This window comes from Notolepis coatsorum (assembly GCF_963971535.1).
Source record: "Notolepis coatsorum genome assembly, chromosome: 18".
NCBI lineage: Eukaryota > Metazoa > Chordata > Actinopteri > Aulopiformes > Paralepididae > Notolepis > Notolepis coatsorum.
In genome coordinates, this window is record NC_140182.1 from 29,662,027 (window position 1) to 29,688,903 (window position 26,877).

General features: G+C 43.3%; 2 protein-coding genes across 2 annotated transcripts in view; both read left to right on the top strand.

Moving 5' to 3' along the window:
• Window positions 1–484: 484 nt before the first annotated feature.
• Window positions 485–18,191, top strand: LOC311245302 (NEDD4-like E3 ubiquitin-protein ligase WWP2; the record flags this gene model as incomplete). The annotated part of the gene is made up of 5 exons (XM_084335140.1): window positions 485–546; window positions 1,801–1,882; window positions 11,736–11,892; window positions 13,418–13,539; window positions 18,184–18,191. The coding sequence occupies exons 2-5, from the start codon at window positions 1,813–1,815 to the stop codon at window positions 18,189–18,191; spliced, it is 357 nt and encodes a 118-aa protein (XP_084191266.1). The 5' UTR covers window positions 485–546; window positions 1,801–1,812.
• Window positions 16,571–26,877, top strand: part of LOC311245608 (NEDD4-like E3 ubiquitin-protein ligase WWP2) — a 113,798-nt gene continuing 103,491 nt past the window's right edge. The window contains exon 1 of the mRNA XM_084335514.1: window positions 16,571–16,701. The gene's annotated coding sequence lies outside the window, so the exon portion shown is untranslated. The remainder of the gene's footprint in view (window positions 16,702–26,877) is intronic.

A 26,877-nucleotide genomic window follows, 5' to 3' on the forward strand; every position in this document is an offset into this window, starting at 1 on the left:
AGTAGAATTTCGAGCTACTTGTACGTTACGTGAGTATTTTCATTTTAGGGAACTTTATACTTTTACTCCACTACATTATTGTATAGCCTATTGATCTTGAAAGCAGCTCTGTTTCAGTTTTTTATTTTTAATTTTTTTTCAGGTTCATTGTAATAGACTTAAATTAAAAACATGTACATTGTTTGGTCGAAACATTTCATATTCCAACTTTGAACTTTCATAAAAGAAAAAAGTCACTGCCAAAATATATTTAGTCCCTGTAATGGTAATGTCCTATATGGAATGTTCTGTCCGCAGAAAGAGTGTAAACTGTGGATATTTGTAATTTAATAAAGCCTTTTGTTGTTATCTTGTTTGTCACATTCGTTCATTATAACCTGTTGTTTATCATAAAATGTATTATTATTATTATCATCTGTATTACTGGATAATATACTGGGAACCACAATCCATTTCGTCACAGATGGCCGCGCGTCACGTGGTACTGTCACTGAGGCGGAAGTGAAAGTTATAACTAGCGACACCAGCGGACCGCAGCCGAAAAAGGTACGAGGAGAATAAACGACAAACCTCATTATCAGTGGCAATACAGATAGTTTGATCGGAGAGATAACTCACATGTTTGGACAAGGAGGACCTTTATCTGGCGCTAGATGATTAGGAAAGGTTCTTGATCGGCCTGTCCTTTGCTAAATCACCCGAAGGTAGACGGCTAACAGTTAGCTGTATCTGGCTAGCATGAAGAATGCCCTGAGCAGCAGCTTCCGTGTTTGTGTTGTTGTGCGCAGCCTTGAAGGGTATTTAAACATGGGGGACAATGGAGCCCTAACCCAGCCAGCCCGTCCGAATGTTTCACAGTCTATATGTAGTACTGCCAGTGTTGTCGTCAGGATCATCTGAATAGCGGATTTACACTGCGTAGTTACTGCCCCCCCACCCCCCTTTGTTGTGGGCAGATCCCATCTGTTTATCTGGACAATAAGGACATGAGGATGAGGCACTCAAACGGATTAGTACAATAATAATAATACAAATATTAAAACAAATCCCCTTGATTGCAGTCAGATCAACCGCTGACATGTGTGACGTGGTTTTAGTGATTCATATTATGACTGGTGAGTGGTGATCAACAACAGCGACCACCTTGCCTGCTGCACAGGTGATGGTTAGGACGTCACCGTTTACACTGGACTGGGTTCTGTCGCAGTCTGCGTCCTTGTTCTTCTAGCTGCTGTACATCAGGAGGCAATGGTCAGAGAATCATGTATCTTTCCATAGTATAGGTGAATATCGCTACACCTTGCATTGCATTTTTAAATCCCCTCTGTTATGCAGCAAGGCTACATCCCCCCCCCCCAAGGTGAGATGATGCATTGAGGTTTGATTTGAAGATGGTGCATTTTTTTTTATATAAACATGTCATAGGCATATTTGCAGTTATATTATAAATAAATGAAACCCACAGCCTATTATATATATATATAATGGTAGCTTTTGCAGAAGGTTAGTATTGGAATGGTGTGCATGGATGACTGTGTTGTTGTGGCTTCGCTAAGATGTATGCGTGTGTGAGTGAGTAATTTAGATTCACACAATATCAAGGTTGACTACTTTTAAATGTACATTAAATGTACATTTTGATACAATGCTGTTTATTTGACTATTTTAGATTACATATTGCACAACTGTAGGTTTACTGAGCCATATATACCAAGTCAACCAAATCTGTCTATGCTGCTTGCTTGCATTAGTGTGGACAATAAAGTTTTGAATTGTGAACTGTGTGTGTGTGTGTTTCAGAGCTGTGATGTCATGGCGGCAGCGAGCGTGAGCCGACCTGGCAATGGCCAGGGTGCTGAGAAGTCTCAACTGACCTTGAAAGGTAATCCTCATCCTCCTCAACGCATTCTACCTAATGGTTCACTTTCACTATGACCCATACATACAGCCATATTGACCTATTGCAAGCCACTGCCTGCCCACCGCATTGTGAGTGTATCAAAGCCCTCAAAACCCACTTTTTTACCCTTGCTTTCAACCCATGAACTCCTTCCTCTCACCTTTTTATATTATTTTTTCTTTTTTCTTTTCTCTACTAAAACTATTGTATTGTTTGTTTTGTAAAGTGTCTTTGAGCATTAGGATAAGCACTATATAAATCTGATGTATTATTATTTATACTTTTACTCCGCTACATTTCAAAGGAAATATTGTAGTTTTACTCCACTACATTTATCTGAACGGTTCAACGCATTCTACCTAATGGTTCACTTTCACTATGACCCAGGGGTGTAATGGTACACAAAAACCACGGTACGGTATGTACCTCGGTTTTGAAGTCACGATTCGGTACGGGTTTTCGGTACAGTGGGGGAAAGTTTGGCTTTCCATGTTCCACTCGGGTGAAGTAGTGTGCAGTAACTAATTGTACTTGTAGGGCTGTCAACGAATATTCTATATTGAAATTAATAATCGAATCGAAAAATTATATTAGATTTTGAAAAAAACAGCCCCCGGTGGGCGGTCGTTAGTGGTTAACATATCGTTGTATTCGTTCGGTACACTACACAGCCGTTTGGTACGGTACGGTACACACTGAAGCGGTTCGGTACGGATACGCATACCTTTACAGCCCTATGACCCATACATACAGCCATATTGACCTATTGCAAGCCACCGCCTGCCCACCACATTGTGTCACAAATATGTTTAGTTAATGTTTGCTAGTTTTGCAGCCGGTTGGCATTGGGTTTATAGGGGCCCTCGTCCCCTGGTGCATTGTGGGAGTATTTTGCACAGATATAGTCTGCAACAGAGAAGAACCAGCAACTATTCAAACCTTTTAATTTATTTTCGAAAAGAACAATTGAGGTCACCCTCATTTTCAATGTCCTCGAGACTTGCAGACATTTCAATGCATACATTTTTTACCGTATGTACATAATGATACAATAACATAAAAAATTTTCACATAGTAAACGTATACATACTAGATGAAGTGCATTAAAAGGAAGAACACCACATCACTTATAAAATGCACTAATATAAGTTACAGACTGTTGCAGGCAGGCCTGCAAGTAAGCCTCTTAACTTCCCCTGCGTTATAGGTAGTTTAATCTTCAGCGAGAGCTGAAGAGAGTTCCATGTAGTAGTCAGGGGCACTATAATGAAATGCTGATTTTGGTCTGTATGTGGGGCACCTCCAGTGTAAGCCAATCATGTAGGGTCTAGAGTTCCAAACTAGTAGTGATGTGAGATAAGGAGGTCATTTCCCGTTAATGGCTTTAAGGATAAATAAATACCAGTGTTTATTTTGCCTATCTGCCAGAGAAGACCAACCCACTTTCTCATGTAGATGCAGTGGTGTGTATCATATCTGTCACCAGTGATGAATCTAAGAGCAGAATCTAGTGGTTTAAGAGTTGAAGGGGCAGCATTCCTGTAAATCACGTCTCCATAGTCCAAGACGGATAGAAAGACTGCTTCAATAACCCTCTTATATTACTAACTTTATTAGTCAACTAGGAGGAAACCTGACACTCTTGAATCCCTCTTAGCTCTACACACACACAGATCCTCCTTTTGCCCGACTCTCTCTGTAAGGTAATGGATTTTGCAAGCAGTAACCGTTATATTGGTCAGGAGACGATCAAGTTGTTATTATTATTATTAATAATTTTTTTTACACATTGTTAATTTATGCCTAGGAACTTTGAAGTCCTCCCCAGTCAGGATATACAAATATAAGTAGGCTCTATCTTTGCAGTGCTTTACTCCTAAACAGAGGAGCGGAGCATGTGCACAAACTGGAAGCAAGTCAGGTCTTAGGTTCTTGAATGAATGGAAGCAGATCCGGATCAGCTAGCCTAGCTTAAAAACTCTGATAGAGGTGTTTTTGGCCAACAGTTAAGCTAGCTGATCTGTAACCGCTTCCATTCATTTGTGCTGTGCTAGGCTAGTTTGCAGCGTCATAGCTTTCTACTGAACACACAGAGAGGGATTTTTTCTCTTCTCTTCTACTCTCATATCCTGTTCGCTCTGTTCTCTTTTTGTCTCTCCCCTCTTCTCTTTTCTCCTCTCCTCCTATTTTCTTCTCTCCCCTCCTCTTCTTTTCTCTCCTTCTCTCCCCTCCTCTTCTCTTCTCTCCCCTCCTCTTCTCTTCTCTCCTCAAATCAAATCAAATGTATTTGTATAGCCCGAAATCACATGGAATTGCCCACATGGGCTTTACAAGTCAAGAAGAAACATCACAATAGATCCAGAACAAAAACCACCATACAATTCACATATGCAACACCCCCAGACTTTCCCCAATGAAGATGAGGAACGACTCACTAAAATAGAGCAATGGCGGAAAAAAACACAGGCGGTGTGGAGGAGAGAAACCTCAGATGGGCAGTGCAAAGGGGATCCCCCAACAGGATGTCGGTGTTAATATAGTGTTGCTATGGATGATAGATGGATGGAGAATAGAACAGGCGAATAATTAGTATGTATGTATATACATGTAATGAAACACATATACATACATACAGGAATACAAGATGATGGCTCAAGGCCACTGCCCCGGCAGGAGAACCAGTCAGAACAGGTTGAAGTAGAGCGGGCATGGTTAGACGTTGTAGGTCAGACTGAAGACGGCATGAAGCAAATCCACGGCGCCAGTGGTGCTCAGATCCAGTTTGAGGTAGAACAGTCGCTGCAATCTGTATATCAACACACTATCACTGGAGACATCCAGGGACGGTTGTCAAAGGCTCTGTGGCCAGCGGATTAACTTTTTACCCTTAGGAATCTCTCTCTCTGTCTCTAACTCTTTTTCTCTTTCCGTCTCACTCTGTCTCTCTCCCCCCTCTCTCTAACTCTCCCTCTCTCTTTCTCTCTCTCTCTCTCTCTCTCTCTCTCTCTCTCTCTCTCTCTATAACTAACTATGTCGCTCAAACTCTCTGTCTCTCTCTAACTCTGTCTCTCTCTCTCTCTACCCATGTCTATCTAACTCTGTCTCTCTCTCTAACTCTGTCTATCTAACTGTCTCTCTTTCTCTCGTGTCTCTCTAACTATGTCTCTCTCTAACTCTCTGTCTCCATCTATCTGACTATATATTTCTCTCTCTACCCGTGTCTCTCTCTAACCATGTCTCTCTAACTCTGTCTCTCTCTAACTCTGTCGCTCTCTCTCTAACTATGTCTCTCTCTCTAACTCTGTCTCTCTAACTGTCAACTCAATTCAATTCAAAATGGCTTTATTGGCATGACGTAACTTGGCTCAGGAGGTAGAGCAGTCGTCTGGCAATCCGGAGGTTCCCGGTTCGATTCCCACTCCTCCCGGGCAGCGTGTCGATGTGCGTGTCGATGTGAGCAAGACACTTAAACCCCTAATTGCTCCCGATGAGGAGGTTGGCACATTGCATGGTTGCCTTCGCCGTCGGTGTGTGAATGTGTGAGTGAATGTGTGAGTGAATGGGTAAAATAATGTGAGTAACTAATTGTAAAGCGCTTTGGATAAAAGCGCTATATAAAAAAAGCAGCCATTTACCATTTACCATGTTGCCAAAGCAAATTATTAATATTAACATAAACATGTTACTCGTCTCTTACACAATTACTCTCTAAAAAACTCTAACTGTCTCTAACTCTTTTTCTCTTTCCGTCTCACTCTGTCTCTCTCTCCCCCCTCTCTCTAACTCTCCCTCTCTCTCTCTTTCTCTCTCCATCTCTCTTGCTCTCTCGCTTAACTATTTCTGTCTCTCCCCATCTCTCTATATCTCCCTCTCTCTGTCCTGTACAGAGAGCAGTTAGATGAGTCATGTCTAGTGTTTTCCTCTTGGCAGTCGTTTCTTAGTTCACAGATTGCACACTTTTCATATTGATTCACTTGCCAGTAAGCTCATGATGTGGGAAAGAAAATAATACTTGTATTCCCCTTCTGAGATCATTTTTGCTGCTGTCGCATGAAAAAAACCCATAACTTGAAATTCATTGAGAGAATTATTTTTATTGATGCTCGTACAGCCTAGGGGTGGGCAATAGCAGAGGAAGCATTTCACTGCCAGGGTACACCTATAATATGTGAGAAATAAACGTAGACTTGGACCCATGAACGCCATTAAAAATGATTATATGTATTAACTCTAAACATCCTGTAGCCCACATAGCTTAACCTTACTGTATTAACTCTGTTAGCCTCCTGTAGCGCACATAGCTTAACCTTACTGTATTTGTTAGCATCCTGTAGCCCACATAGCTTAACCTTACTGTATTAACCCTGTTAGCCTCCTGTAGCGCACATAGCTTAACCTTACTGTATTAACTCTGTTAGCCTCCTGTAGCGCACATAGCTTAACCTTACTGTATTAACTTTGTTAGCCTCCTGTAGCGCACATAGCTTAACCTTACTGTATTAACCCTGTTAGCCTCCTGTAGCGCACATAGCTTAACCTTACTGTATTAACTCTGTTAGCCTCCTGTAGCCCACATAGCTTAACCTTACTGTATTAACCCTGTTAGCCTCCTGTAGCGCACATAGCTTAACCTTACTGTATTAACCCTGTTAGCCTCCTGTAGCGCACATAGCTTAACCTTACTGTATTAACCCTGTTAGCCTCCTGTAGCGCACATAGCTTAACCTTACTGTATTAACCCTGTTAGCCTCCTGTAGCCCACATAGCTTAACCTTACTGTATTAACTCTGTTAGCCTCCTGTAGCGCACATAGCTTAACCTTACTGTATTAACTCTGTTAGCCTCCTGTAGCGCACATAGCTTAACCTTACTGTATTAACTTTGTTAGCCTCCTGTAGCGCACATAGCTTAACCTTACTGTATTAACCCTGTTAGCCTCCTGTAGCGCACATAGCTTAACCTTACTGTATTAACCCTGTTAGCCTCCTGTAGCGCACATAGCTTAACCTTACTGTATTAACCCTGTTAGCCTCCTGTAGCGCACATAGCTTAACCTTACTGGCTCACATTTCTTATCACAGTTATTTCTCCTGCAGTGGTTGACTGAGTGCCCCTCCAACATCCTGAGTCATACTCTTCCAGTTACACACACAGGGTTGGTAGAGGGAGATGAGTTCTGTGTGATATAGGGGGCTTTTTAGGTGAGGACCAAGATGTTGTCATTGGTCACGGTGGCAGACGGGACTGAAGAATCTGTTGTGATCCATTGGTCTAACTAAAAAAAAAAAAACATTTTAATCATAAAAACTTTATTATGGTTTATGGTGTGCATTTAAAAATATATATATAATTTAACATGTGTTACACATTGACCTCCCTGCCCTGGTTTGTGGTTGTGTGATAGGATAGCTCTCTAGACTAGGCCTATGTATTACTGGGCAATTATGTTCTTCCACCTAGCCTAAAAGTGATGAACCCCCCATTGATAACAGTGTATTAACAGTGTTCATTAGGGATGGGTATCGTTAGGATTTTATATACTACTATATAGATACTACTACTCTTATCGATACTGCTTAACAGTTCGGTACTTTATCGATACTCTTATCGGTTCTTTTTGATTATTTTAATTTTTATTAAGAACAGAATCGACATTGCTTTATTATTCTTTTATATAACTATATTACTGCACATGGCTACTTTTTTATCAATTAATACAAGCAGTCAGATAAATTAACTATTTTGGGACTTTCTATTTTATTTAGAAAGTTCTTAAATCAGAATGTCCCACCCAATACTCAGCTGTTCAATACGGTTCAATACTCTATTTTATTAGTAGAGATACTTTTAGAACAATAGCCTGATGCTGTATTGTGTGTGTGTGCGTGCACGCTTTGTGTAGTGGGCGTGTCAACAGTGTCAGCTGAACTCGCACCAAACAAGGCATAGGGAAATAGTCAGACAGACATCCCAGAATGATTTCATAATACAACGTTTCTGAATGGATATTTGGATTAAACCAAGTTGTATGCAGTGATGAACGGTCTTTCCCCGCGGAACACAAGTTGCACGGGTTGCGCTATCTAACGATAGCAGTGTAACTTAATGCTACACAGGTCGCGCTATGCATGCTTTTTTCGAACGTTTAGTTTTCTCCACTATGATGAGCTCTGCTCTGCTTCAGCACGGACATTACCTCTCAAGTACCTGTATGCATGTGTGAGTGTGAGTGTTTTAGTGTGTAACTAACAGCCTCGCTCCTCGGGCAGAGAAGACGGAGAAAGACAGAGGGAGGAGATATAGAAAACGGCCAAGATTAGTTTGCGACGTTTAAATTCCTCGAAAAAAAGGAGTGAAATGCGAATTAAAGGGTTGAAATCAGTACTCGCAAGAGTGCCCCCAAATATTTTTCTCTACTCGCACATGCACATTTCTGGCGCAATATGCGATGCCCTCGTCGCACTGTACAGCCCTGGGTTATGTTAAATTGGTATGTGGTCCAGTTATGCTGCTCTGATTAAAGGTCATGTTAAAGTGGTATGTGGTCCAGTTATGCTGCTCTGATTAAAGGTCATGTTAAAGTGGTATGTGGTCCAGTTATGCTGCTCTGATTAAAGGTCATGTTAAAGTGGTATGTGGTCCAGTTATGCTGCCCTGATTATGTCCTCTTGAAGTTGACAGGCTTCAAATGTGAAAGTACATAATCTTCATACATCCTTGGCATGTTTTCTATGCAAAATCTTTTTCTTCAAAGTAGTAGTAGTACCTGATGGGTTCAGATAAATGTAGTGGAGTAAAAAGTACAATATTTCCTTTGAAATGTAGTGGAGTAAGAGTATAAAGTTCCCTAAAATGAAAATACTCGCATAAAGTATAAGTAGCTCAAAATGTTACTTAAGTACAGTACTTGGGTTATTTGTCCAAAAGAGCAGACGTGGGCAAATATGAACCTTGCAAGTTGATTTACTTTTTAAAGGTCACATTGGTAAGATATTTGATTGTTTGGAACGCGAATCGTGATGTAGACTCGAACCAAGTAAAATTCCGTGGAATAAGCATCTCGTTTAACGGTCCAGTCACAATAATCCCCACGATGGTCTATTGCGGGCTGTAATGTGATGACCGCTTAGGCTCGCTCAACTGTTAAACCACGTGCTTGTTCCACGGAATTTAACTTGGTTTGAGTCTACATCAGGGCTGTACAGTGTGAGATATATGTTGCACGTGCTACAGCAACATCGGTCTGTGCGATGAATGGATTTACTTGAGTAGCACTGGTGCGATAGGCATTCGGTTCATATCGATACTCTTATTTTGAAAATCCTGTGGCAACTCTCATTTCCGCCCAAGCGCAGCTCCAGCCATAATAGCTATGGCTCCGGCAGCTAGCAACGTTCGGTTCATATCGATACTCTTATTTTGAAAATCCTGTGGTGTCGTATCCGCTCGGCTCCACAGCACACAACAGTACTCGTAGCAGTAGTGTCTGGAACACGCACATTGCAACATAGCGGCTAGTGTGCCTATTTCGCCACCCAAAACAAATCCCTGCTGTTTTATTCCGCAACGGGTCAAATGCATCTAACATGCTTTGCAATCCTCGCCATTCCTTTATGACCATGTCGTGTATTAACGTTACGTTAGCGTAAGCTAACAACCAGCTAACCCTGTTCACTGTTCAGAGCCATAGAGAGAACAGCAGAGCGGGGACTGGGAAGGAGGGGGGGGGGGGGGGGCAGGCAGGCAGGCAGGCAGGCAGGCATTCTCCCTTCTGTGTGTGTGTGCGTTTGAAAAGATCAGATGAAGTCAGACGAGTATATTATATTGATAGTAAATGTACTGAGGGTGGACAGATAATGTTGATATTTAAACATAAAAAATACAATACAATAAATGTATTCATGATCATCATGCAACATAAAACAATTGCAGGAACGGTTTGGGAGAGGAAGTGGTTTTAGGTTGTGTGTTGTGAGTTCCAAAAAAAATTTACTTAAAGTTTAAAGCTCAATATATCAAAACGTGGCACTTTATAGTGAACAGGAGGTCTATTTGTATTAAAAACTATAAATAGTTTTTCATTTAAATGTCTGGAAGAGCTAAATAAAAAAAATTCTAATTATATTTCCGTTACCTTTTTTGAGTTGATCTAAATGTTACTGATTGTGTTAAATGGGCATCGTATCGTATCGTGGCAGATATTGGCAAATATCGTATCGTTGTCCAAAGAATCGATATCGTATCGTGATGAAACTGGTGATTCCCACCCCTAGTAGAGTCCATACACCCAACACCAAATCCCATAATTCCTTACACGTAATGTGTCTGGCTGTGTGACGTCAACTTCTCAGCATGAAAATGACAGCCAAACATGGCACTGCAACTAAATAACACAAATACAATAGGCACATTTGTGACTGTTACAAATATAACACGTTTTATACTTGTGCTACAAGATTTTGGCCTGTGCTACAAAACTATCAACCTCTGTAGCACCAGTGCTATGTGCAAAAAAAGTTTACGTACAGCCCTGTACATCATGATTCTCGTTCCAAACAATCAAATATCCTACTGATGACCTTTTAAGCAGCAAAGACACGTGTTTTAGCACAGTGTGTGACTGATGGGCCTATTTAGATCATGGGCACGGCCCTTTGCCATGTCACTACTGCATGTGATGACCATGTTGTTGATACAATATATTGGCCTACTCTAGTCTTTCCCTCTTGGGTGTGTTGTAGCAGTAAATTGTAGGGGGTTAAATCACAGTTCAGTAGCTTGTAGGGGTTAATTCACTGTTCAGTAGCTTGTAGGGGGTTAATTCACTGTTCAGTAGCTTGTAGGGGGTTAATTCACTGTTCAGTAGCTTGTAGGAGGTTAATTCACTGTTCAGTAGCTTGTCGGAGGTTAATTCACTGTTCAGTAGCTTGTAGGGGGTTAGTTCACAGTTCAGTAGCTTGTAGGGGGTTAAGTCACTGTTCAGTAGCTTGTAGGGGGTTAATTCACAGTTCAGGGGGCCCTGGATTATATCCCCAGTATCATGTCCAGTAAACTGTTGTTGTGGTCTCTTTATTATTTGAATAGCTTTCAGCACTGTATTCTTTTTCTGTGTATATTTGTGTTTGGGGGTCAGTGATACGGGCAGATGCTGTTGTATTTCTCTAGCAGTGGGGGCAATTATCCTGCTGTGGGCAGACGCTGTGTCGCTGCTGAATAAGTGTCAGGGAGACAGAGGGGGGAGCCGGGTAGGGAGGGGGGAGAGAGGGGGAACACTGACTTCAAACCTCATCTGTCATTCATATTGAAATTCATCTTTTAAAGACATCTGTCTACACGCCACTTGCCTCTTCTCTTCTCTTCTCTTCTCTTCTCTTCTCTTCTCTTCTCTTCTCTTCTCTTCTCTTCTCTTCTCTTCTCTTCTCTTCTCTTCTCTTCTCTTCTCTCTGCTCTCACCTCCTCTTCTCTCTGCTCTCACCTCCTCTCCTCTCCTCCCCTCTTCTCCTCTACTCCCCTCTCCTCTCATATCCTCCCCTATTATCCTCTTCTCTTCTCCTCTCCTCTCCTGTCCTCTCCTTTCCTTTCATCTCCTCACCTCTCATATCATATCCTCTCCTCTCCTATCATCTTCTTCTCTTCTCCTCTCATCTCCCCTTCTTCCCTTTCCTTTCATCTCCTCTCCCCTTCTTCCCTCTCCTCATTTCCTCTCCCCTTCTCTCCTATCCTCTTCTCTCATCTCCTCTCTTCTCCTCTCCTCCTCTCCTCTCTTCTCTTCTCATCTCCCTTTCTTCCCTCTCTTCTCTGCTAACAGTTGTGTTCATGTGTCTTGTCTGTACAGTGGTCTCAGCCAAGCCTCAGTCTCCCAAGTTGCCCAACCGCCACTCTCGCCTCAGCTCCTTCGTGGAGGTGACCGCTGACGGCCTGACCAGCGAGACCAAGAAAACAGGCAAACGCAGCGGCCACCTTGAGCTGCAGTGGAATGAAGCCCTCACCCTGTGAGATCACAACTTTATTATTATTCCAATGAGCGAACAGAGTAACATGTTGGACATTAACCAGATCATATTTAAATGGACATTTGTTTGTGTGTTGTTTTGTGTTGTGTTGTATTGTACAGTAATGTTGTAGTTAATGTATTGTGTTGTACAGTAATGTTGTAGTTAGGGCTGACCTTCGACCTTGTACAGCACTTTGTCAGTGCTGTAAAGTTTAAACTTTTTTTTTTTTATCCACTTTTTCTCCCATTTTCTATATTTTCTCCCATCCCAATTTCGTATCATCCAATTCAACCCTCCCCTGTCACGAACGCTGTTTCTTGCCTCCCAGAAGCCGGCTGCAATGTGGACTAAGTCATACATAGCACAAGTCCCCTCCGGTACTTGAGGTAACAGCAGTCGCATCTTTTCACCTGCGCAGCTCGATCTCTCAGTGGCGAGGAGTAACGCGTGGGAGGCTCACGCTGCCCCCGACACTTCCTGATTCTACTGCGCAGGCGCACCAACCGACCTGTAGGAGTCGCTGTCCACAACGCCCGATCCCCACCCATCAGTTTCCCACCCCCTAATACGGCCAATGTGTATTAGTACGGACGACCAGCTAAACTGAAAGCAAATGTGGAGCGCTGGGCTCGAACAGCCGAGCCCAGCGTCTCCAGATTTTGTGGCGAGCGCCTTGCCCACTACGCCACGTAGCCGCCCAAGTTTAAACCTTTTTATATCTTAGACAAACAAAACACTTTGCTTTCATGAAATATTGTAAGCTGTCATTTGAGGCTTTATAAAAGCAGCACAATGAACACAAATCTGTCAGTGCCGAGTCCGACCTCATCTTAAATAACAAACAGCATTGCTTGTTGTAGTTAACAAAGAGAGGCAGAGTTGATTTTGCACCCAAAAAAATATATATATTTTTTTTATATATAATCGAATTTTATTTTCATATTCGAATCCCATCGAACGAAGCTTTGAAGTATTTAAGACAGCCATAGTAGCTAATGTGTTGTACAGTAAAATTGTATCTAATGTGTTGTGTTGTACAGTAACATTGTAGCTAATGTGTTGTGTTGTACAGTAAAGTAGCTAATGTGTTGTGTTGTACAGTAATGTAGCCAATGTGTTGTACAGTAATGTAGCTAATGTGTTGTGTTGTACAGTAATGTAGCTAATGTGTTGTGTTGTACAGTAACATTGTAGTTAATGTGTTGTGTTGTACAGTAATGTAGCTAATGTGTTGTGTTGTACAGTAACATTGTAGTTAATGTGTTGTATTGTACAGTAATGTAGCTAATGTGTTGTGTTGTACAGTAACGTTGTAGTTAGTGTTGTGTTGTACAGTAACATTGTAGTTAACGTGTTGTGTTGTACAGTAACATTGTAGTTAATGTGTTGTGTTGTACAGTAACATTGTAGTTAATGTGTTGTGTTGTACAGTAACATTGTAGTTAATGTGTTGTGTTGTACAGTAATGTAGCTACTGTGTTGTGTTGTACAGTAACACTGTAGTTAATGTGTTGTTGTACAGTAACGTGACACCTCAGAGTCACCTGGATCTGAAGCTGTGGAGCTGTCACACCCTGAGGAAGGAACTGCTAGGCAGCGCCACTATAGACCTGCTGGACACGCTCCGTACACACCACGGCAAGAGTAAGATCTCACACACACACAACGAAATATCCAACCATGAACTATCACAATATGACGATATGCATCATGGAGCAAAAAAGAAAAGGTTAGCCATAAATCATGCTTAATATTTACATATATTTACATACGTAGAGGGGAGACTGTCTCTGGCTCTAGTGTATTGAAGGGTAATGGGAGGAGATGTGATGAACTCAAAAGCTGATTGGTTAAAGAATGCGACAATCAACAACATCTCCCCATCTAGTTTCAACAGCAGGGGGCATTCACTCCTGAAGGCCTCTAGATTTCTACCCGGAGACAGCTCAGGTGGAAAATCTGATTGGCTAAAAGCTCAAATGTATATCGGCTGCACTGGAAGCAGCACAACTCAGAGCAATGGAATTATATTAATAAACATACAATGTAAAATACATACAATGAAAATATAGGCTATATTAAATTATTAAACAAATATTATTTTCTGATTCTGACAGCAGATAAGGCTTTGCTGGCCCTGATGGCCTGCACCCAGCTGCAGGCCCTACCTGTCTTAACACATTGACTGCCGTTCACGTAGATCTATGTTTCTGTGGCCAGACCGTTGAGTGCCGGAAACATAGATCTACGTTTCTGTCACGGTATTTCTTTTATTATCTATTGCCATTCATAATTCAGCGGGGCACCTTGTGCATACTGTTCTGAGTGTGTCTGAGCTGGCAGACGGTATTATACCGCCCTCTAACGCCTTCGGCCAGTAATGCACCCCGTTAGAAACGGGTTGGTTTCTTTTCTCTATCGAGCTGCGGCATGGGGGCGGGTCCTAAACACTCCGGCAAAACACACACTTGTAGGCATGGTTTGGACTACTGACCCCGCCCGCCCGTTGAAGTGCAATGTCCAACAACGTTGGAGGCACGATCACTGTGGATAACTGGAATGGCGATGAGATTATTGGATTCTTTTTTTTGCATGACTTCAGAGACCAGGTAAGGACACCATATATGAAAGCTTGCGTTGATCTGATATTTATTTCTACTGCGATTGAAGCTATCTGTGTTATAGCTGTTTGGCTGCTTGCCGTTGGGTTGCAGGAGGGGGGGCGGTGGTCTAAATCACATTGCATGCGTGCACGACAAAGGATAATAGTGATGATCTAGCGTTGATTTCAGGAAGATCCGATAATCAGGCGGAAAATGACAACGTGTTTATTGAATTACACAAAAACCCTGTTTTCGTGTCTTTTCCCTGGAATTGCTCAGAAGCGGCCAGACTATGTTCAAAACGGTATAAAACGGAAATGTACGGATGAAAAAATAATCTGTTTTTTGCACGTTGACCAGAAGCAGCTCAATGAGACTCGACAGCGTTATTAGACCCATAGCTATACTATAAAATATAGGTTTAGGTCTACAAAGTACAACTATGTTTACATGGGGTTAATGGACGGCAAGGCCAGGTCACTTCCCGGAAGGGGCGTGGCACTCAATGTGTTAAAGGCCTGTATGTACCCAGCTGCAGGCCCTACCTGTCTTAAAGGCCTGTATGTAACCAGCTGCAGGCCCTACCTGTCTTAAAGGCCTGTATGTACCCAGCTGCAGGCCCTACCTGTCTTAAAGGCCTGTATGTACCCAGCTGCAGGCCCCACCTGTCTTAAAGGCCTGTATGTAACCAGCTGCAGGCCCTACCTGTCTTAAAGGCCTGTATGTAACCAGCTGCAGGCCCTACCTGTCTTAAAGGCCTGTATGTAACCAGCTGCAGGCCCTACCTGTCTTACATGCCTGTATGCACCCAGCTGCAGGCCCTACCTGTCTTAAAGGCCTGTATGTAACCAGCTGCAGGCCCTACCTGTCTTAAAGGCCTGTATGTACCACCATGCTGCAGGCCCTACCTGTCTTAAAGGCCTGTATGTAACCAGCTGCAGGCCCTACCTGTCTTAAAGGCCTGTATGTAACCAGCTGCAGGCCCTACCTGTCTTAAAGGCCTGTATGTAACCAGCTGCAGGCCCTACCTGTCTTAAAGAAACAAATCATAATTAGACAAGAGCAGGGGAAGAGACATGTTGACATTAGACAAGAGACATAGATGGTGGACCCACATTAACATGGTGGACCTCAGATTATCCGTCCTTCTCTTCAATCTTTTTCTTACTCACTCTGCCCTTAGTCCCTTTTCTTTCCACTTTTCTCCTTCCTCTCTCTTATTTCCATAACTCCTTCTCTCTATTGCTCCCTGTTACCTTGATCCCTTCCCATGCTCTCTTTCGTCTCTCTCGTCTCTCTCGCTCTCTCGTCTCTCCTCTCTCTCTCTCTCTCTCTCTCTCTCTCTCTCTCTCTCTCTCTCTCTCTCTCTCTCTCTCTCTCTCTCTCTCTCTCTCTCTCTCACAAACACTCTTGCAGTCTATCTCTCTTTTCTCCTCTCCTTCCTTTCTCTTTCTTGTCTCTTCCGCATCTATCCTTCCATCCTTCCTATACTACCAGCACCACATTATCTCTCTCTCTCACCCCCGCCTTACAATTTTGTCATTGGTTGATGTTGGAGGTCAAATCAGTGTCATAAAGTGATGTTAAAACTTCTCTCTCTCTCTCTCTCTCTCTCTCTCTCTCTCTCTCTCTATCTCTCTCATTCCTACTATATAAACTCTGCTCCCTCCCTCCCATCGCTTCTTCTGTCCCCCTCTCTAACCTCACCTGACACACGCACACACTTTTTCTTGTTTTCCCTCGCTCTCTCTCTCTCTCTCTCTCCTCTCTCTATCGCTCTCTCTCTCTCTCTCCCTCTCTTCTCTCCCTCTCTCTCTCCCTCTCTCTCTCTCTCTCTCTCTCTCTCTCTCTCTCTCTCTCTCTCTCCTCTCTCTCTCTCTCTCTCTCTCTCTCTCTCTCCTCTCTCTCTCTCTCTCCTCTCCCCTCTCTCTCTCTCCCCTCTCTCTCTCTCCCCTCTCTCTCTCTCTCTCTCTCTCCCTCTCTCTCTCTCTCTCTCTCTCCCCTCTCTCTCTCTCCCCTCTCTCTCTCTCTCTCTCTCTCTCTCCCCTCTCTCTCTCTCTCTCTAGTGGAGAATGTCAGTTGAGTCTGGTTCTCCAGACGGAGAACAAAGGCTCGGTTGTAGCAGGAGGAGAGCTCAACGTCTGTCTGGACGGCCTGGTTGTTGATCTGGGCTCCCTGCCCAATGGCACCGCTGCTACAGACAGTAAGTCCCGCCTTTATTACACACGCACGCACGCACGCACACATACACAGCTATACACACACCTATACACACACACTGCCTGCCCAATGGCAGCGCTGCTACAGACAGTAAGTCCCACCTTTACACGCACGCACGCACGCACGCACAGACACACACACACACACTACACACACTGTCTGCCCAATAGCAGCGCTGCTACAGACAGTAAGTCCCACTTTTACCACACACACACACACACACACACACACACACACACACACACACACACACACACACACACACACACACACACACACACACACACACACACACGCACACACACACACACACACACACACACACACACCTACACCTATACACACACACACACTGCCTGCCCAATGGCAGCGCTGCTACAGACAGTAAGTCCCGCCTTTACCGCACACACACACACATACACATACACACACACACACCTATACACACACACACTGCCTGCCCAATGGCAGCGCTGCTACAGACAGTAAGTCCCGCCTATGTTTATTTTTTTCTATGCCTATTTTATTGTATTTTGCACAATCAATGCGGGCATGACCAGCCGCATTTCACTCTATGCCCTGGTATGTATGTGACAAATAAACCTCTTGATTCTTGAAATACATGACATGGCCACAGACATGGGACAGACACACGTATGTACAGTAATAATAATAATTCATTCATTGTATTTGTTTGTTTGTGACTAGGCCTGTCACGATAACAAAGTTTGCTGGGCAATTAATTGTCCCAGAAATTATTGCGATAAGCGATATTATTGCAGTTAGAGAATACATTTTTTTGAGAAATGTATTTCCTAAAAGTTCTCAAAAAAAAAATACTTCACTAATAGGGGGTCATATTTGAGCTTGACCACATATCTGTAGTGGCAGAGTAAAAAGAGACGTCTTTGACCTCCTTTAATATGTCGTCTTTCACGCTGTTGGAGAGTTGTGGAATTGCTGTTTGTGACACGTATGTTCTCCCTGGCAGTTCGTACTGGCTGTCAAACGTTTGCAGCATTTGTCGAAATGCCGACTTTTCCACAGTGTTAAATGGCTGCATGTCTTTAGCGGTGAAGCGAATTACACTCTCCGCGAGCGCGCACCATTTTGCGCTGTCCCATTTATATTTACTTTGTCGACCAAACGCATCAGTGACGGTGAGTGTCGACTGTCGGGAAGAGGGTCCCCCTCTAACTGCAGCTGTTTTTTTCCCCAGCTGGGCATACTGGAGGGGGTGGTTGTGCTTGGAATGCAGATGCAAGTTTGTCGTGTTAGCCCTTTAGTTGCTACTTTTTTTTAAACAAATTTGACATACCGGCTCGTCGACGTTACAGGGTTCACCTCGTTCATTTGCTTTGAATCCAAAATGTTCCCACGCTGCGGCTGTAGAATTTGGCTTTGCAACCAATTCCATTGTTTTCCCTCTCCAAATCTCCTCTCGCGTTTGTTTACTGTGGGCCAGATTTCTAGTTCGCTTGTTGTTGTTTGTTTTTATTTGACAGCGCGCGCTACACTTTTTTTTAAGATTTTAATTTTAACTACACTTTGACAGCTAATTTGGCGCAAAATTACTACCTAACCAATCAGATGTGCGATATGAGGTAGCGTCACGAGTCACCAATACGATGCCATCAGAGAAGGAGCGCACGGCACGAGCCACGGGTTAGTTCTGGTCAGTTAAATAGCCTATAGCCATTTAAATGTTTATATGAAATGCTTCAGTTTAATTAAATATATATTTTTATGTTAATAATAATAATAATATAATAATAATAATAATAATAATAATAATAATAATAATAATAATATTTATATATATATATATATATATATATATATATATATAATATATATATATATATATATATATATATATATGGCAAATATAACTGAGGGCATATATCTCCTCATCTTGCACCATGACCTTTTACACATACACTGAGGCATCAGGGCAAGTATACTTACCCAGATGCTTGATCTACTGTAATCGTTCCTGCCACACATCAGATTGAAAACAAAGCACGGGCCGCCACACACTAACAAAATAAATAGTTACTGTATGAATTTTCATCTTAAATAACGTATTTGAAATAAGTGGCATTGTCGCCGCTTTTAGTTTTTTACAGCGTATTTTTCGTCTATGGGAAATAATAATTATTAGAGGTTCCATTTTTCGTGGACGAAAAATACACCAGTATAGATATACATTTTCCCGACAAACGCTACCTGCCACGACAAAATCTGTGCCTTGGTTATCCAGATACAGATAAATTATCGTCTCAGAATAACTATAAGTGGCTGCGTGCGTATTTTACATATATGGGCTAAAATTGAGAGAATAAATTGAGAGCGGCTAAAATTGAGAGAATAAATGCGAAAATGGCTTTTCATTTAATTTGTTAGACCTTGTATTATTTCATTATTGTTGTTTGTTTTTTTAACGAGTGGCCTTTATTCAATAAATTTGCGCAACGAATGTGCACTTTAGGATTTATTTGTATTTACTAACTTTGCAATGCAAAGCCTTTATAAATGTGTAATGGCCTCTGCTTCTGTTGTTATATGCACATTTAGTTTCAAGTTTCACATTTGTTCTGTGTTCTTGCAAGTGTCAATAAACGGTGTTCAGTATAGCCTATTTGTCTGTGTTTCACTTTCAATAACGAATGCGTGCTTGCCGAATCCCAAACAATATTCTGCTGCAAAGTCGTCCTCTAAAGATAGAGATTTAGACTAGAGGCTATAGGCTATACAGAATAGACTACTACAGAAATAAATGCATTTGAACTTTTTTTTTTGCGGTTACCGTGGGACACCTGGTCACCCTGACTGTGGCTCGCGGATAGGCATGGTGCTCACAGGAGCTCTCGTGCTGTACTCTGTAGCATGGGCCGCGGAAACGCATTTCGAATGGGGTAGGGCCAAGTTCACTGAAATTGATATAAAAGACTCTAGAATTGTCTGTATTCATCCTATATCTTTCCTGACGGTACAACCTGCTGTATAAAAGCAATAATACACAAGGGATGTCGTGAATATTGCCACGCTGTGATGTGACGCGAGCTTTGCTCTCGTGCCTTCATGCGGGCACATCACAGCCAACCTCTGTAGTAACGCCAGCGGCCCTGCCTCCCCACACGGAGACTAGAATGACTGACGAGGTTCTGGTTCCCGCCTCATTAAAACAAACACGCAAATAGCAATTAATCACCCCTGTCAAAATCATCGCATTAATTTTCATTATCGCGCAATAAATAGATTTATTGCTTATCGTGACAGGCCTATTTGTGACTTGATACTAGAAATGTTGTAAGGCGACTGTCGGCTCGGTGACAATATATCCTGTTCTATAAGTCACATGTTACTTGAATGAACCCTTTCACTACCACACTACAGAAGGTTAACCGTCTGTAGTGTGGCAGTGAAAGGGTTAACCTTCTGTATTGTTGCTGTGGAAGGGTTAACCATTTTGTTAGTGTGGTAGTGAAATGGTTAACCTTCTGTATTGTCGCCGTGAAAGGGTTAACCATTTTGGTAGTGTGGTAGTGAAAGGGTTAAATTATATTGCATACAGTGGTTGGCACTGTTACCTCACACAGCGAGGAGGTCCCGGGTTCGAGTCCGGGTTCCCTCCCCCACACACCATGAAAGACGCGCATGCTAGCTGCCCACGCTCCTGCCGTTGCCCTGGAGCAAGGCACTGGCATTAGGGCTGGAGTTGGTGCCTGGGTGCTGGACTGTGGCTGCCCACTGCTCCTAAATGCGGATTACAAATTCCTGGCATTTGTGAACATGTACATGGGAAATTAAGAGATTCTACTAAATGTTGCAAAATGTGTGATATGGCCAAATATTGAATTGTTGCCATACAAATCCAAATCTATAGTGTTTGTTTATTTATTGATTTGTAATTTATTTTGTGCTAAATTTAATTTCGTTTTCATGTTTTGGGGATGCGGGGGAGGTGGGTGTCCTGGGATTGGAGTGGGTGGCAGCTGGGTCAGCGGGGGGAGGGGTGGAGTGATGGTCGGTCGGGGGAGGGGTGGTGTGATGGCTCAGTGGGGGGAGGGATGGTCGGTCGGGGGAGGGGAGGGGTGGTGTGATGGGGGAGAGCGGGAGGTTTGTAGGTTTATATGTTTAATTTTCTGTTCATTTTCTCTGAAGTGTTTTAAAAAAAATTCAATTAATATATTAAAATAAAGTATTGTATCGTAGCAATGTACAAGTATGCACGCACGCAGACAGACAGACACACACAAGGTTTCAAGTTTTGTTTTATTTGTCACGTATAAAGTACATTATTACAGTGAAATTCTTGGTTCTGTATGAGCCCCTGACCAATCTGCTTCATACAGTAAAAGAGGAATAAAGTCCCAGCACTATACAATATACAACCTAAAGTACAATGAAGTAAAAATGCAGACAATGAGGTAAAAAAAATGCTAAATGCGGTACCACATACAGTATAGTGTCAGATGCTCACATACACACAGTACAGAGCCGTACACACACACCAGCATACTAACATAATTAGCTTATTTCTCGTCCTTGCACTCTTTCCTTTCGTCTTTCTCTCTAAATGTCCTGTCCTTCCTGCCAACAGCCACACAGCTAACAGTTGGTCCAGTAGATGTTTGTGTGGAGCCTGTGTGTTGGTGCCTCTCTCCCCGCCTCCGTCCTCGAATAGATGTTTGTGTGTGTGTGGAGGCTGTGTGTTGGTGCCTCTCTCCCCGCCTCCGCCCTCCACAGCGGGCCTGGCTCTCCATGTTGGAAAAAGCCAGAAGGTTTTACCTATTGAGAGAGTTTGGCAGAGAGCATTTTCTAACATGACAATGTGTTTCCTGGCTTGTAGGGGGATTTCAGGCTTTTTTTGGGGGGGGGGGGGGGTCATTTGAGTTGAAGGTGCTATAGATAACATTCAGCCACTAGATGTCGGACTAGAGCACCAGCATGTAATTTATCCAATCAGGTGCATTCCACATGTGGAAATGGGAAGTAGGGAGGAGATACATGCCATACAATTTGGACCCGACAACATTTTCAAAATGATAGATTCATTAATCAATAATTTTCTGTGGTTTTTATTGTTTTTAAAACCATTACTCTACATAAAAACATTATCTCTATAGCACCTTTAACCCTTTTCACTACCACACTACCAAATGGTTAACCCTTTCACTGTGATAATACAGACGGTTAACCCTTTCACTGCCCCACAACAAAGGGTTAACCCTTTCACAGCCACACTACAGAAGATGAACCCTTTCAGTAGTGAACGGTTGACCTTCTGTAGTGTGGTAGTGAAAGGGTTAAGAAAACGTTAGCCAAAAACATAGCATTACATTTGTATTCTGTTCATAGACGATGGTTGATTCTGTTTCTGTGGATGATGAGTCGGGGGCAGAGACGTGGCCCATCCCTTTCTCTGGCGGCGTGTGTCTTGTGTGCTGTGATGGAAACAGTTGACACAGTCGTTTATCCAGTAGCTCCCTACGTCAGCACTCCTCCTCAGTGTGTCAGACTTGACACTGGAGTGTAAATACGAGTCCCAGTCTCTTTGAAACGGTGTGTGTTTTTAACCCTTTCACACCACAGAAGGTTAACCCTCTACTATCCGTAACCGTCGGTAGTGTGATAGTAGAGGGTTAACCTTCTGTAGTGTGGCAGTGAAAGGGTTAACCTGCTGGTGTGTGGCAGTGAAAGGGTTAACATTTTGTTGTGTGGCAGTGAAAGGGTTAATAGGCTGCTCTGTATAGAGTGAATGTATAGCAGGGGTTGGGAGGGTCGTTTTCAAATCAATCTGTTGTAAATGACTCGTTATTAAGATTTATTTAGTTGCGGAAGCCACTGAAATGACACAAATATCACGTAGAATATATAGCCTATAGTTAGACAATTTACGGCCTAGTTTGACTGTTATTAGTGTGTTATTAGTAGTGCTGTCAGGCGATAAAATTAATTTGTAATGAATTAATCTAATTAATCACATTTTAATCGCATAACCATTTTATGCCCGATATAATCATATTTCAAATTGCATGTGTCCGGATGGCAGAATTCAGTACTGTATCTACAAAACCTTCTGTTTAATCATCTTCCATCTATTAATTTGCTTAGATTTTTCAGGTCTGGTCAATTTGAGCATGGTGTTATTCAGTCAAAGATAAAAAAAAATGTATTGATATTCTCATTTGGTTCATTACAATTTACTCAAGCCTAGTAACAGACACAGTATTTCTGACACTGGGAATACATTCCCTGAGATATTAGATGTCCCTAGAATCAGATACCAAGAAGATGCAAATGGACCATATTAAAAAAAAGTCTGTAAATGTGTATTCTATGTTCTTATGGAATGAATGAGATTTTTTTTTCTTTTTTTGTGATTAATTTTGAGTAAATTTTCACAACGTGATAATTTGCTGTGTAATTAATTAATCTAATTAACGCGATAAACTGACAGCCCTAGTTATTAGTGGTTGACTGTAGTTAGACATTTACTGTGGATAGATAGATGTGATAGACTTACTTACTTGAATGACTGACTGACGACTTAGACGATTATTTGTTTTTACAGCCTGTACTCCAATCACTAAAACATTAAACACACAAAAATAAAAACCCACTGCATTGAGAAACGCCAAACAAAATACCCTGAAGACCAAAAGAATATCCACAATAAGCCAAGTCCGCTCCAGTGTTGTCCGAGTGGTTAGCCAGAGGACAGTGATGACGGAGAGCTCCTTCCGATGGACTGCGTTTTTGTTTTTGTGGATCAATGACCACACATACGGTTCTCGGGGCGAATAATCAGACAAATTAAACCCCATTCCGTGCACTGTATCCTCACCGCATCCTCTACATCTATGCCGCCTCTATGCTGCCTCAACACTGCATCAACACCGCCTCTACCCCACCTCAACACCGCCTCTACCCCACATCTACCCCGCCTCTACCCCACATCTACCCTGCTTCTACCCCACATCTACCCCGCCTCTACCCAACATCTACCCCGCCTCTACGCTGCCTCTACCCCGCCTCTACCCAACATCTACCCCGCCTCTACGCTGCCTCTACCCCGCCTCTACCCAACATCTACCCCGCCTCTACCCTGCCTCAACGCCGCCTCTACCCCGCCTCTACCCCGCCTCTACACCGCCTCTACCCCGCCTCAACGCCGCCTCTACCCCGCCTCTACCCCGCCTCTACACCGCCTCTACCCCGCCTCTACCCCGCCTCAACGCCGCCTCTACCCCGCCTCTACACCGCCTCTACCCCGCCTCTACACCGCCTCAACGCCGCCTCTACCCCGCCTTTACGCCGCCTCTACACCGCCTCTACACCGCCTCTACCCCGCCTCTACGCCGCCTCTACGCCGCCTCTACCCCGCCTCTACGCCGCCTCTACACCGCCTCTACACCGCATCTACGCTGCCTCTACCCTGCCTCTACCCCGCATATACCCCGCCTATGTGCTGCCTCAACACCGCCTCTACCCCGCCTCTACGCCACCTCTAAATCAAATCAAATTTATTTGTAAGGCCCGACAACACACGTTAATGTCCCCATGGGCCGGACATGTCTTCTTTAACACATCGGTTGCCAATCACTGATTTACACGTTTCTGACGGCCAACGGTTGAGTGCCATTCACGTGTTAACGCGTTTCTGGATCGTTTTTAATTTTTTCCGATTTTAATACCCTATTCAATCTCAGGATGCTGTGTGTTTGCTGAAAAATGCATAGTGGGAATCCGAAGGTGCAGTACTGGCCACATCCTACCAGGCGGCGGTATCGAGCTACATTTCTAACACTGTATCCTGGGCTGTGGAATGACCCCATGTCTCGGATTACATTTTTTGTTCTCGGCGAAACGCACAGTTCAGCCGGTTACATCGAAGCCCATCAACTATGCTTGATCCGTATGTTATGATCGTTTATAACGTCGAGCAAATGGGGATTGGATCTGTCAGATGGGGATCAAGAAATTGGAATATTCTTTTTGGATTACTTTCGGCCAAAGGTAAGAGCGATTTGACGTCAATTGTAGCTTGATCCTGCAATGCTTTATAGCGATCGGGCTGGTAACCGTTTCTAGTGTTCAATGCGAATGCCGTTACTGACGCTCGAATAATCAGAAACGACCCCCCCCCCCCCTTTCATGCATTCATGATGGAACATAATACCGGTCATATGCATTTGATTTTTTTTAAAGCATCGTGTGTAGGGACAAAACGCCAATGCATTTACTATAAAACACATTCCGGCTTATAACCAGCCTCTCAGGAATTGGCCTGGATCATTCCGAAATAACACTCATATTCACCACGGTATAAAATGGGAACGTATGGATGGAATTTTTTTTTCTTTTTTGCATATTGACCGGAAGAAAGTATTGAATCCATAGCTATAATATCGAATATAGATTTAGCTCTACAAACAAGGTGAGCGATTACATGGGTTTAATGGGTGGCATGAGCCTATGCAGTTCCCGGAAGGGGCATGGCACCCAATGTGTTAAACAAGTCAAGAAGAAACATCACAATAAATCAAAACCAAAACAAAAACCCCAAACACACTTGACACCGCCAGCAGCACCCGCTCGCTGTAATCGCTCCGTCTTGTGTATGAGGTGTTGGAAAAGCCTCCACACACTATTGACCCAGGTCAACAATACCTTCCCCTCCCGTTTCCCTAGACCAGCATCTCACTTTCCCCCGAGACTCCCCAGAACAACACCTCACTTTCCCCCGAGACTCCCCAGACCAACACCTCACTTTCCTCCAGACCAACACCTCACTTTCCTCCAGAACAACACCTCACTTTCCTCCAGAACAACACCTCACTTTCCCCCAGAACAACACCTCACTTTCCCCCAGAACAACACCTCACTTTCCCCCAGAACAACACCTCACTTTCCCCCAGAACAACACCTCACTTTACCCCAGACCAACACCTCACTTTCCCCTGAGGCTCCCCAGACCAACACCTCACTTTACCCCAGACCAACATCTCACTTTCCTCCAGACCAACACCTCACTTTCCTCCAGACCAACATGTCACTTTCCTCCAGACCAACACCTCACTTTCCCCCATACCAACACCTCACTTTCCCCCATACCAACACCTCACTTTCCCCCAGACCAACACCTCACTTTCCCCCAGACCAACATGTCACTTTCCCCCAGACCAACATGTCACTTTCCCCCAGACCAACATGTCACTTTCCCCCAGACCAACACCTCACTTTCCCCCAGACCAACACCTCACTTTCCCCCAGACCAACACCTCACTTTCCCCCGATACTTCCTCGGCAGTAAACACGAACACCAACTCATTGACCTGGTCTTTACAGGCCTGGCCAGCGTGTGGCGCTCAGTCCTGTATGAAACACACACACACACGCACATGCACACGCACACACACACAGTCACACACAGCTTTATCATCCAGCAGCGTACACAGACCACAGTGTGTTCTGCAGGAGGAGGAGGAGGGATTCTATGATAATCTGCGGCTGCTTTGGTGGTCTCTTTAAAACCCTGCATTACACACACACCTCCTCAACACACGTACATCACATCATCCTCAACACACACACAGTACTGATGCACAGAAAGCAGAGAATACTTTTGTGTAATTTGTTTCTCAGAATTGCATAATTGGCTAATTTTGTGCAGCTCAACAGGACAATCTACTGCTGTGATCTGTGTGTTGCCAGGGAGGGGGAGGGGGGCGGGGTTAATACGTGGCATGGGGGGGGGGGGGGGGGGGGGTCCTCTCCTGGTTAGCAGGGGTAGAGATGACATGTGTGTGGTCCGGTGTGTGTCTAGGAAATCTCCTTTTGTGTGGCGGTTATTTTTTTCTACTCCTTTGTTGTTAAGTAATTGGTAAAGTATATTATTATATACTTATTGTTATGTGTCTTGTAAGCCCATATGGGCTGGGCATACATCTGTATGTAAGACACGAAAATAAAAAATATCAAATCAAATCAAATCCCTTGTCGACAATATATACAGAGATCATAAAACGATCCAGGTGTTTCTGAATCTAGAAAGGGTTCCTCGCAGCGGTATCACATCACAGCATTATGAAGATGCTGGGATACAGAAGGGGTTAAATGAATGGAAAAGCACCACGACGGTCACATATTA